Here is a 12,357-nt window from a genome sequence, read left to right as displayed (position 1 = left end):
TTCTTTTCATAGCCAATCGCCTTATCGTCAGACAAGAGACTGTGTAGTTAGAAACCTAACGAAAGACTCAGACAGAGAGAGAGATATGCTGCTTCAGGCGGTACAGAATCGCAATGTTCCGCTGGCTTCCTCCGCCTCCTATTCTCGCCTCCCTCGCTGCAGATCACCCGTCGTCTCTGTAGCCCCACTGAAGAAGAAGACAGCAATAATCGTGTGCTCCATCTCCCAGGTCTATGGCTACGGAACGGTGGACTACGAGAGAAGGCCGATTATCCAGTGGAATGCCATTTACAAGAAGATATCTCTCATGGAGAAGCCTGAGCTCGGTGCCGCCTCCGTCTTGAATCAGTGGGAGAAAGGCGGCCGTAAGCTTACCAAGTGGGAGCTCTGTCGGGTCGTCAAGGAGCTTCGCAAGTATAAGCGTCCTAACCAAGCTCTTGAGGTATGAATGAATGAATAACTATAAACCTTTTTTATTTATTCATTCATGATTCATTCATTCAAGAAGGTGTACGACTGGATGAACAAGAGAGGCGAAAGGTTTCGATTGTCTGCAAGTGATGCTGCCATCCAGCTCGACCTTATCGGCAAAGTCCGTGGAATTTCAGACGCCGAAGAGTTCTTCCTCAGTCTCCCTGACAACTTTAAGGACCGCAGAGTCTATGGCTCCCTCCTCAATGCCTATGTGAGGGCCAAGTCGAGAGAAAAAGCTGAAGCCTTGATCGACATTATGAGGCAGAAAGGATACGCCCTGCACCCGCTCCCCTTCAACGTCATGATGACTCTCTACATGAACCTAAGGGAATACGACAAAGTAGACGCTATGGTCTTCGAGATGAAGCAGAAAGATATTCGTCTCGACATCTACTCCTACAACATCTGGCTCTCCTCCTGCGCCTCTGTTGAGCAAATGGAGCAAGTGTATCAGCAGATGAAATCAGATGTTTCCATCAATCCCAACTGGACCACTTTTAGCACAATGGCCACCATGTACATTAAGATGGGCGAACCCGAGAAAGCTCAAGATGCACTCAGGAAGGTTGAGGCCAGGATTACGGGTCGTAATCGTATCCCATATCACTACCTTTTGAGTTTGTACGGCAGCGTTGGTAACAAGAAAGAGCTCTTCCGGGTGTGGAATGTCTACAAATCTGTTGTACCCAGCATTCCCAATTTGGGATACCATGCTCTCGTCTCCTCCTTGGTGAGGATGGGTGATGTTGAAGCTGCCGAGAAGGTATATGAGGAGTGGCTTCCAGTCAAGTCGTCTTATGACCCCAGGATACCAAACCTTCTTATGAATGTCTACGTTAAAAACGACCAACTAGACAAGGCTGAAGGGTTGTTCGACCACATGATCGAAATGGGGGGAAAGCCGAGCCCAGGTACTTGGGAGATTCTAGCCGATGGTCATACCCGAAAGAGGAGTATCACTGAGGCTTTGGCTTGTCTGAAAGAAGCTTTTTCTGCGCAAGGGTCCAGCAGTTGGAGGCCTAAGGTGTTGGTGCTGTCCGGCTTCTTCAAGCTCTGTGAAGAGGAGTCGGATGTTACTAGTAAAGAGACGGTTTTGGAATTGTTGAGTCAATCGGGGCACCTTCAAGACAAATCTTACCAAGCTCTTATTGATGCTGACGAAAATGATGCCCATGACACCGATGTACTTGTTACGCAACTGCAAGATGATTTGTAATAATAAGATAATATATTTAGTAGATCTGGCTGTAAAAGAGGAACCGGAATCAACTGATCATCCCCTAAATTACAGTTAGAGAAACATGAATGAATGCTTGCTTGCGTGGACGTTGATCTTTTAGTTTGGGCCGGACTAAAAAGGCCTGCTACTATGCAAAACCTTTTATTTAAAGGCCCATCTGACTGAGAAGATAAAATTCACTAACGGAGAAAGACGGGGAGTGAAGGGGAAATGGCGACGAAAGGCGGAGCGGCGGCGGCGGCGTACCCTAGCGCAGCTCGGATATCTGATTCTCCATGTTACCATCAGTACTCTGCATCTCTGAAATGTGAGTCACGCTCTCGATTGAATCATGTTACTGCACGGAGGATTGTAACTCGTTTTCTCCCCCATTGATTAGAGTTCAGATTTATGATCTTGATTATCTTATAACGTGGGACAAATTTCATAATGAAACTCTTAGGTCTTGAAGAGTTTGGATCAGACAAGAGTAAATGCCAGGATCATTTTGATGTGTACAAGGAATGCAAAAAGAAAGAGGTTCTTGTGATTTTTCATTCCAACTTCTCTGCTTGTATATATATAAATATCTGATTGGATTTTTTTTTTATGCTTGTCTATCAGAGGGAAGCTCGACTGGAACGCAATAAGACACGGTCATTGTTCTCCTGAGCGCACCAGCACAGTATAATCCTCAAATGCTTATGATGTCCAAGAAAATAAATGAGTCGTCTTGTGTTTCCTCTTATTTCATTTGCCTCTTAGAAGTGGTGTTTTGTGTTTTGCATGCTGTTATAAATAATCATTCTCAAGTGGGCAGTGTTTGTAAACATTATTTTGACTCACCTACATGTTACTTTTAAGGAAGATTATTAGTGATGGACTTATATTACGCTATAGCCCTGTTCGTTTGGTTGCCGCAGGTTTCGGCGTCAGCGGCGGCGGCAGCGTTAATGAGGACAGTTGTTGTTCGTTTCGCAGACGCTGCCGCGTACTATATCGCGACCGCAGGTTTTATCGGCGTCAATCGCAGGACGCGGCGTTAGGACGCGGCGTTCGGACGCGGCGTCAGACGCAGCTTCCTGAAGAGTTGACGCAGAATGTTGACGCTGCCGCTGCCGCCGGTACCTGCGGCAACCAAACGAACAGCCATATGTTAATGTTGATCTTTGAGAGCAAATCTCGCCCTTGACGTTTCCTTATTGACTCTTGCTCTTGCTCACGTGTTCTCTTGAGTCTTGATCGGTCTGATTGATTTTTTTTTCTGAGAATAAAAATGTTCCCGCCACCACCCCTGAGCACCTACATGTTCCTCACCCTCATGGCAGGAAGAGGGCGGTGATATATGGGTTTTCGTACCGTTACTCTCGCCATGAGCTCAAAGACTGCATGAACTACGCAAAGTGCATGCGACACCCTTCTCATTATCAAGTTCAAATTACCCCAGATTGCATGCATGATCATGCTCGGTATCTCTTTCTATCTATTTATCCCCTGAAACTCTACTCCGCTCTTGCTGCTTGCAAACTCCATATATATCCTTGAAACTTTCATCCCATCTAAAACTTGTTACAAATAAAAAACGTTTTCCAATATATCATTTCAGCTACAACAGGGTTGTCTTTCATTATTTGGGTCAAAGAAACTACACGGTGATGGCTAGTGTATAAATAGACAAAAGAATGCCCAGAAAGCTGTTGAGAAGACGCATAGAAATCATGTGTGCATTGCTACAAGAAAAAGCACTTCCGCTGTAGCAGCCTTTTCTTTGTTTGATTCCCCGGCCATTGGCTTCCAGAGAAAAGGAAGAGTTTGTCCCACCATCACTAAACAGAATGCACCAAAAGTAGGTACCTTTATGCAACCTAGCCATTCCCACTCCAACCTCAGTGTGCGACCTGTTTCTGAGCACCAACAAGGATTTGTTATCTCTGAAGAGAATGTCTGAGAAGGAGGCTTCTGGCGTCGCATAGTGGGTGCCGCAGCCGAGAACGTGGCCTGTTATGGTACCAAAAGTGGGAAGTTCTACACCGCAGTTGGGGGCAAAAACCTGAGTGAAGTCGTCTTCAGGGGGTTCGCAGGTCAAAGTGTTGTTGTTGACATTGCAATCACCCTCGCAGAGCTCAGCATACTGGAGGGCTATGCAGCCAAGGCCAGGGCTCTCATGTAGTTTGCCAAGTTTCCAGGCTGTTCTATTCTGGTTCAAGACGTTCACCATTTCACTAGCCGGGTTTCCTGCAACCATTCTAACACTTCATCCTCCATCCTCAAGAGTTACTATATATATATATCTTCTTTAACGGATTTAATTTAGGTATCTATCCTACAATCTTGATTATGACAAGAAAAAACCGGCCTAAGGGTGAAAGACAAATCCGAGTCTAGCTAGCATATGTTATGAGGAGATAAAAGCCAGGAACCAAGTACCGTGACTTTTGGAGCTAGCCAGAAATGAGAGTGAGAGCAGCAGTAAGAACGACATCAAAGAGCTGTTTTCCTTCTTCATTTCTGGAAACCTACCTCTCTCTTATTGTCCGCTCCTCTGGTACGAATCCCTCTACGGATTTTCGGGTGAAAGAGAACCCAAGAAAAGAAATGATGGGAGATGCTGGTTCCTACTTTTTATTTTTTCGAAATAAGAAAAGCTAAAGCTAAAGGGATTTATCAGGCTTTGATGTTGGGCTCACTCATACTTCGAATTCACTGAAGGTAGAAGGGAAAACTAGAAATATTTCATTTACTTCATTAAATGGGCGACGTTTGGACCTGTGGATGTGGGACAATAACATTGATGAGTAAGGCCTTATTTTTGGCAGGGTCCAAACATAGTAACTCTTCTAATAAAATGAGACGGAACCTGAGCGAGGAGGAAGAGAAGTAAAAAGAGGGTAGTGAACTAAATTAATAAAATACCTTGCCCCAATTGCAAACATAGGCCCAAGAGGTCCAGTTTTAATTTATGAAAGGTCTCTTCCCTACTCATTTTAAAATAAGGCCATAAGTCCCATGATAGTTCATACAAACGACTATTTCATTAGGGAGGCCCATTTCTTTCGATTTCGTTTCATATATATACACGTTTTAACTTCTTATTTGTTCAAATTTTGAAAACTAGATATCTCGCCCGCATATGCGGGCATAAAGATTTTATAGTTACTTATTAATACATGTATTTTTAATTAAATAATTATAATTTTAAATTATTATTTATGTTTTAATTGAAAATTCTTATGTATTACAAATTTTTAAAATTTATTTGTACATTATATTCATTATTAATAAATAATATAAAAATCTTAGAGGTCACTTGATGTTTTCTTTCAATTATATAAAATTCATAATTTTACTTAATATTTAATTATGTATTTTCTGTTTTTAAAAAAGGATAACAACACAATATATATATGAATTATCTTTTTCTTTTAAATATATTTTTAAATTATGGATAATTTCTATTTTTATTAATTGTAAGCACTTATCTAATCAAATAAACATAAAATTCCTTATTTTATTTTATCTAATTTATTTAATTTATTCATTAAGGGTATAAAAGATATTAACCGTGCTAACTTTTAACGTGAGAGTTTCGTTATGAAAATTTACTTCGCAAATAATAGTTTTAAATTATTATTTATATTTTCATTGAAAATTCGTATGTATTACAAAATTTTAAAATTCCTTTGTACACTATATTCATTATTAATAAATAATATATAAATCTTACAGATCACTTGATATTCTCTTTCAATTATATAGAATTAATAATTTTACTTAATATTTAATTATGTATTTTCTGTTTTTTTTTTAAAGATAACAACATAATATATATAGGAATTATCTTTTTCTTTTAATATATTTTTAAATTATGGATAATTTTTATTTTTATTAATTGTAAGCACTTATCTAATCAAATAAACACTAAATTCATTTTTTTATTTTATCTAATATATTTAATTTATTCATTAAAGATATAAACGAAATTAACCGTGCTAACTTTTAACGTGAGAGCTTTGTTGCGAAAAAGATATTAACCGTGCTAACTTTTAACGTGAGAGCTTCGTTGCGAAAATTTACTTCGCAAATAATAGTATAGATTAATAATTTTACTTAATATTTAATTATGTATTTTCTGTTTTTTTTTAAGATAACAACATAATATATATATAGGAATTTTCTTTTTCTTTTAAATATATTTTTAAATTATGGATAATTTTTATTTTTATTAATTGTAAGCACTTATCTAATCAAATAAACACTAAATTCGTTTTTTATTTTATCTAATATATTTAATTTATTCATTAAGGGTATAAACTAAATTAACCGTGCTAACTTTTAACGTGAGAACTTCGTTGCGAAAAAGATATTAACCGTGCTAACTTTTAACGTGAGAGTTTTGTTGCGAACATTTACTTCGTAAATAATAGTTTAAAATTATTATTTATGTTTTCATTGAAAATTCGTATGTATTACAAATTTTTAAAAAACTTTTGTACACTATATTCATTATTAATAAATAATATATAAATCTTAGAGATCACTTGATATTCTCTTTCAATTACGTAGAATTAATAATCTTACTTAATATTTAATTATGTATTTTCTGTTTTTTGTAAGATAACAACACAATATATGTAGGAATTATCTTTTTATTTTAAATTTATTTTTAAATTTTGGATAATTCTTACTATTATTAATTGTAAGCACTTATCTAATCAAATAAACACTAAATTCGTTTTTTATTTTATCTAATTTATTTAATTTATTCATTAAGGTTATAAACGATATTAACCGTGCTAACTTTTAACGTGATAGCTTTGTTGCGAAAATTTACTTCGCAAATAATAGTATAGATACTCTTTTAACGGTAAAAAAATAGAGAATCTTAAAGACATGATCGCCTACTTGTTATTTCCTAAATATCAACCATTGACATCACTAACCTTTCACCAATCTAGTAGTTCGCCTGTGGAAAAAACGCAGGAAATTTCTTCAAATCGGTGATTTCTCTCTCTCCGCCTAACATCGGTTGTCGCTCACTCTCTCTCTCCGGAATGCGATATGATGAGCATTGCTTAGGGTTTTCGTTTGTTCTGAGTCGGAGCTAATCTCTCTTATCCAATCGTTGCCATATGATAATCATTACTTACATCTTTTTTCCATCTAGCAATAGTTTCTTGTTACCCTCTTTCTATTAAGTTAAAGTCTACATCCAGTAGTCGTTGGGCTCAAATTACTCTTGTATCTGATTCAACATGAAATAGTCTATATTTGTATATCACTCTTTCACTATCGCTTTGCTGATTCACCATGAAAGCGTCTTTGTATATCACACTTTCACTATTGCTTTGTTTTTTTTTCTTTCTGTTTTCAACGATGTAAAAGCACATCACTTATTTATTAAGATTTTTCATCTGTATGTTTGAAGCTTATATGGTAGTCTAAGTCTGTTAGTTTATAAAAATGGACCTTCATGTTGGCTCTGTCTTTCTAACAAAATGATGACATTATAGTTTATTCCAGACCACATCACTTCCAATACCCCCTGATTCCCTACTTTCAGATGATGAATATTGTTTCCGTAATTGATCATATATGATTTACAGTAAGCCTCTAGACAATGGATCCAGAATTTCACCTCTGTAATCTTAGCTGATGGTTTCACTCAATCTATGGCTGATACAACTATATGTTTTTCAAGAAAACCTACTATTTTATTGCAATGCTTGTGTTGTACGTTGCTGAATATCTATTGCTCGTAATAATGCTTCTGATTTGGCATTTTTCAAAGCTTTTTTGGTCTAAAACATGCAAGATAATCCAAATATATTTCTGTTTGTGAAAGAAAACATTGTCGGAAGATGATGGTCTTCTTGTTATAAACAATGTATCTCTATGGATCAATATGCTTTGCTAATTAAGAATATATGGCGATTCATGTAGTCGAAGCTGACAGGCTCCTATAGACAAACCTAGCTCTTAACAGTGACAGGTTATTTGGGACATCAGAGAACAGTAAGACATTTCGCTATTTAACCCATAGATCAACACGTGCATTGCTAACAACTAACAAGCAACTTCACAGCCTCATCAATTGAGCCCAACATGGGTTCTCGTTTCACAACTACACTCTGAACTCAAAAGCCACATGCACTGTCAAGGTCTTAGCAATTAGAAACCAATATAGCTTAATCTTAGAAGCATTTCATCAGAGTTCAATGGTTATGAGACGTTTACTGGCAGGAATGTATGATTTTTCAGGATACGTAGACAAGATGAACAAGTCCATGCATAAAGATATGACAAAAGGCTAAGGAAAGAAGCAGCTTTATAGATGCCTTGGGTTCGTTGTATGTACTGACCACCAACGGAAGCAAGACAGAACCAAATCTTTTGAGGAGCGGTAAGGCCGCGGCCTTCAAATCCTGTTCTAATAAAAGGAGACGGAACATGAGTGAGGAGGAAGAGAAGTAAAAGAGGGTACTGAAACTGAAATAAAAAAAATACCTTTCCCCAATTGTTGTGCTACTCTTCCTGGGGTCGATAGGTTTTTCAACCCAAACAGAGAATCAAACTCAAGGAAAGCATCCAATTCTGGTTCGCATTGAAAGAGCTTTCCCAAATCAAAAAGATGAGCCGTGCAGTGATTTAAAAGAAGAAAGACTGAGAACTGAAGTATACCTTCATTAAAGTGAAAACCTTAACCATGAACATTTTAACGTCTACACGTGCACCATCCCCTTAGAGATTGCAACCTGTATTAACTGACTGCCGAGAATAAGATAAACCAAACCCACATCAGTCAGCCACGAGAGAAAACAAAGACGAAATCTGACAACATACCAGGTGGTAAGAGAGAAGCGATTGCGATTGGATTCAAGCATTTTACTTCTCTTCGATTTTTATTTTGATCTACGTCTTCTTAACATAAAAGAAAGCTATAAAACTGTGAGGCGAAAAAAGCATAATTACATATCAAATATTTCACACAATAAAGTAAAGTAAGAATATGAACTTTTGGTCTCTCTTAATCTACTTTGTATTTTTGAACCATAAATATGAATTAACTTACCAAAAAAGTATTAAAACACACAAAATCCAAATAAGAACAAAATAAGTAAATAAAAACTAAATTTCGATTATAATTTTGAAGATTAAAAAAAACGAATTGAGATAATGACAATATTTCATTGGTTTACTTGATCAATATATACATCGACTTATCTTAATATTTCATAAGTTTACCTTTAATAAAAGAAACAATAGATAATAATAACTTTTTATTATTAAAGTTAATTTATGGTTAATAATATAATAATAAATCTAATTATTCATTAAAAATATATTTACTTTTAGCCGTTTTAGAAACTAAACCATTAAAGACATGTTCATAATATAATTACATAGACAATTCTCTAAATTTAATATCAAAACATATTTTTCTTATAGATTAAACAGTAATAAAACATACACGTGAAATAACTATTGAAATAATTCAGAATACCTAATTCATAATTCCAAATTCCATGTAACAAAACCGATTTTATTCTAGTATTTCAAGAAAAAACATAGAACTCCAACTATAAAAAACAAAATATCAAAAGTACATAAATATAGATGTCAAAAACTATAATTGAGACAACTTTGAATGAATGAGAAAATTGAAACTATAGAGTTTAAAACATCTTACATCATATCATATGAAAATAAGAATTGGTCCTAGCTTTTTTTAAATAATTATAATTGTAATTCCAATTAGAAAGTTTGAAATAGTAATGTTATTTAAATTAATAAATTAATGATTTAAGCTAAAAACTATTAAAAATTTTGTGAAACTTAAAATAATTATAATCATAATTCCAATTAGAAATTTCGAAATATTTATATTATTTATATTAATAAATTAATTAAAAATAAAAATATTTATATTATTTAAATTAATAAAATGATGATTTAATCTAAAAACTAATAAGAATATGACAAATAAACAAAATTAGCTAAAATTAGGTATAGTATGCTTTTGGTCAAACAGGTTACGATTATTAGATATTGTCAACGTAATGAATTATGGTTTTCATTGTGTTATTATCTAGAACATTATTCAATGTATATTTATCTTAAACAATTCTTGGTGTCATGCACGCTAAAGCAAAAGATAAACATTATTCAATGTATATTTTATCTTATAGTTTTAACTTTTTAAGGACATGCTTTTTAATATACGTTATATATAAAACAGATAGATAAATATTAAACAAAATAATCAAATAAACAAATAAAATTATAAAAATATTAACAAATAAGCATAAAAATCTAAGGTTATGGAGAGGTTGATACGTATAGATACGTCACAATATATAACTTTAGACTAACAAAACATAAATCCTCTTTCTTTAATTTTTTGTTTTATTGGGCCAAGTTTTATACTCTGTTAGGCCTACATTTGAAACCCACTTAAATCTGCTAGGTAGACAAAACCTTGCGGACGAAGTTAAATGGTGTGCGTCGGACACGTGGATAATACAAGGCCGTCCGATTGTAAATATATCCGTTGCTGCTTTCTTTTTAAAATTCTATTCGTGTTCTTCTTGAAGATAACGACGATACATATAAATAAAAGCAGAGAAACTACTTTTAGTTTTAGGGTTTTTTCGGTGAATATTCGGGAGATAACCACAGTTCTTCGATGAGTTGTACAAGCCGACATTCTTGAAATAGTCAGTTTGCAAAGGTTTCCTTCTTCCGATTCTTCTTCGACGGATTCCGCGACGGCGCGCGGAGCAATCTTAGGGATGGTGGTTCTTCGTGGCGAGTCTCCTTCCGGCGCGGCTCCTCCCCGAAAAGAAATTGTAAATCTCTAAATCGTATATTTGTTTTTCTTCTGTTCTTGTCCTGTTCATGGTTTGCGTGAAATTGAACGATCGGTTTGCTTTCTTCATCCTCTTTGCTGTTTTGTTTTAGTATGGTTTAAGATTCCTTAACCGTTCATTATTTACTTTTTGTAGTGATCTTCAATCTTCTTTAGATTGGAAAGCGTTTAACTTTGCGACGTTCGCCACCACCAACCACCACCGGTTACCGATCTACGCCGCCGTGATCCCTTTTTCACCGTAGTTGATCCATGTTGTCGGAGAGCCATCGATGCTACGCTGTTGACGTTTCGTGTGGGTTGGTGATATGGAGCACGTGATCAATATGATAAGGTGCCTTATTCCTCTTTTCTTGTGATATAAGTAACCATTCTAATCAAAAACCCTATATTTAATTATAAACCCAGGGTTACGGTCGTTACACTCGTGTTCATCGTTTTTTGCTTTGCGATTTACTTTAATGTTTTGGGGTTTTGTTTGTAAATTGCAGTCGAGATGATCAGTTGCCGAGGAATTATCGCGAAATATGAGAGAAATGAATCAAGACAGTTTGTGACGGAGTTGAGGGAAACTATTAGGCGCTATTTACTTTGGGCTTGAAACGAGAAAGTTCAACGATTCAACGGCTAGTATCAGACTCGTACGGCTAACTCCATATCCAGGTTGGTATAATTTGAAATATTATACATATATATTACTTAGGGAACAATACTACGAGTATTGTTCTTACTTAGGTTGTCACTAGAAAAACCTTCGAGCCTTTTTAAATCTTATCTTTTTAAAATCTTAAGGCCTTTTAAGAAGCTGCATAAACTTTCGTATCCGAGAAATATAAAATTTTAAAACAAGACGAGTTTTAAACTACGTTAAAAAACCCCAAAGTTCGTTTTTTAGTTTAATAAGTCCCATAATTAGTCCCATATTATACCCTTAAATCCATGTGTTATAGGATTAAGGGGTATTTGTGATTAAGTGGTATATGAAAATATGGATATGATTAAGTGGTATTTAAGATTAAGTGGTATATGAAAATATGGATATGATTTAGTGGTATTTAAGATTAAGTGGTATATGAAAATATGGGTATTTGGGATTAAGGATATTTGAGATAAAGGGTATTAGAGATTAGAGGGTATTTGAGAATAATGTGTATTTGAGATTAAGGGGTTTTGAGATTAGTGGTATTTGGGATTAAAAGATATTTGAGATTAAAGGGTATTTGAGATTAGGGATATATATATTGGATTAAGGGGTATATGGGATTAAGGGGGTATTTAAGATTAATGGGGTATTTTTGGATTAAAGGGTATTTGAGATAAGGGGTATTTGAGATTAAAAACAGTATTTGAGAATAGAGGGTATTTGAGATTAGAATAAGGGGTATTTGAGATTAGAGGGGTATTTGAGGATAGGGGGTATTTGGGAATTAGAGTATTTGAGATTAAAGGGAATAGGGGCATTTGAGATTAAAGGGGTATTTAAGATTAAATGGGTATTTGAGAATATGAGTATTTGAGATTAAAGAGTATTTGAGAATAGGGGTATTTGAGAATAGGGGTATTTGAGAATATGGGTATTTGAGATTAGGGGTATTTGAAAATAGGGGTATTTGAGATTAGAGGTATTTGAGATTAAAGGTATTTGAGATTAGAGGTATTTGAGATTAAAGGGATATTTGAGAATAGGGGTATTTGAGAATAGGGGTATTTGAGATTAAAGGGGTATTTGAGAATAGGGGTATTTGAGAATAGGGGTATTTGAGAATAGGGGTATTTGAGATTAAAGGGGTATTTGAGA

General features: G+C 35.1%; 3 protein-coding genes and 1 long non-coding RNA gene across 4 annotated transcripts; 2 read left to right on the top strand and 2 right to left on the bottom strand.

Annotated features, from left to right (window-relative positions):
• The first annotated feature begins 21 nt into the window (after positions 1 to 21).
• Positions 22 to 1,800, top strand: LOC103844698 (pentatricopeptide repeat-containing protein At1g02150). Its single transcript, XM_009121511.3, has 2 exons — positions 22 to 442; positions 509 to 1,800. Exons 1-2 carry the CDS (start codon positions 86 to 88, stop codon positions 1,688 to 1,690), a joined length of 1,539 nt encoding a protein of 512 aa, XP_009119759.1. The 5' UTR covers positions 22 to 85; the 3' UTR covers positions 1,691 to 1,800.
• On the top strand, positions 1,789 to 2,590 carry LOC103844699 (cytochrome c oxidase-assembly factor COX23, mitochondrial). The gene is made up of 3 exons (XM_009121512.3): positions 1,789 to 2,021; positions 2,157 to 2,233; positions 2,318 to 2,590. Exons 1-3 carry the CDS (start codon positions 1,925 to 1,927, stop codon positions 2,363 to 2,365), a joined length of 222 nt encoding a protein of 73 aa, XP_009119760.1. The 5' UTR covers positions 1,789 to 1,924; the 3' UTR covers positions 2,366 to 2,590.
• A 661-nt stretch (positions 2,591 to 3,251) lies between these two features.
• Positions 3,252 to 4,377, bottom strand: LOC103844700. The gene is made up of 2 exons (XM_009121514.3): positions 4,121 to 4,377; positions 3,252 to 3,928 (listed from the first exon to the last, which is right to left on the bottom strand). The coding sequence occupies exons 1-2, from the start codon at positions 4,197 to 4,199 to the stop codon at positions 3,339 to 3,341; spliced, it is 669 nt and encodes a 222-aa protein (XP_009119762.1). The 5' UTR covers positions 4,200 to 4,377; the 3' UTR covers positions 3,252 to 3,338.
• A 1,067-nt stretch (positions 4,378 to 5,444) lies between these two features.
• Positions 5,445 to 12,294, bottom strand: LOC117129209. The gene is made up of 2 exons (XR_004452847.1): positions 9,914 to 12,294; positions 5,445 to 9,872 (listed from the first exon to the last, which is right to left on the bottom strand). It is a non-coding gene; the product is annotated as an uncharacterized LOC117129209 (long non-coding RNA).
• Between the last annotated feature and the right edge of the window lie 63 nt (positions 12,295 to 12,357).

This window comes from Brassica rapa, chromosome A10, assembly GCF_000309985.2.
Source record: "Brassica rapa cultivar Chiifu-401-42 chromosome A10, CAAS_Brap_v3.01, whole genome shotgun sequence".
In the NCBI taxonomy this organism is placed as follows: Eukaryota; Viridiplantae; Streptophyta; class Magnoliopsida; order Brassicales; family Brassicaceae; genus Brassica; species Brassica rapa.
The sequence above is the reverse complement of the archived record's forward strand: the minus strand, read 5'-3'. Positions and strand labels throughout refer to the sequence as shown.

What these genes read in the sequence shown, in the direction of transcription:
- LOC103844698 (XM_009121511.3), top strand. Translation starts at nt 86, where the DNA reads ATGCTGCTTCAGGCGGTACAGAATCGCAATGTTCCGCTGGCTTCCTCC. An exon ending in GTCCTAACCAAGCTCTTGAG is followed by an intron (nt 443 to 508) that starts GTATGAATGAAT and finishes TCATTCAAGAAG; the next exon opens with GTGTACGACTGGATGAACAA.
- LOC103844699 (XM_009121512.3), top strand. Translation starts at nt 1,925, where the DNA reads ATGGCGACGAAAGGCGGAGCGGCGGCGGCGGCGTACCCTAGCGCAGCT. An exon ending in GTACTCTGCATCTCTGAAAT is followed by an intron (nt 2,022 to 2,156) that starts GTGAGTCACGCT and finishes TGAAACTCTTAG; the next exon opens with GTCTTGAAGAGTTTGGATCA. An exon ending in AGGAATGCAAAAAGAAAGAG is followed by an intron (nt 2,234 to 2,317) that starts GTTCTTGTGATT and finishes CTTGTCTATCAG; the next exon opens with AGGGAAGCTCGACTGGAACG.
- LOC103844700 (XM_009121514.3), bottom strand. Translation starts at nt 4,199, where the DNA reads ATGAAGAAGGAAAACAGCTCTTTGATGTCGTTCTTACTGCTGCTCTCA. An exon ending in GGCTAGCTCCAAAAGTCACG is followed by an intron (nt 3,929 to 4,120) that starts GTACTTGGTTCC and finishes GAATGGTTGCAG; the next exon opens with GAAACCCGGCTAGTGAAATG.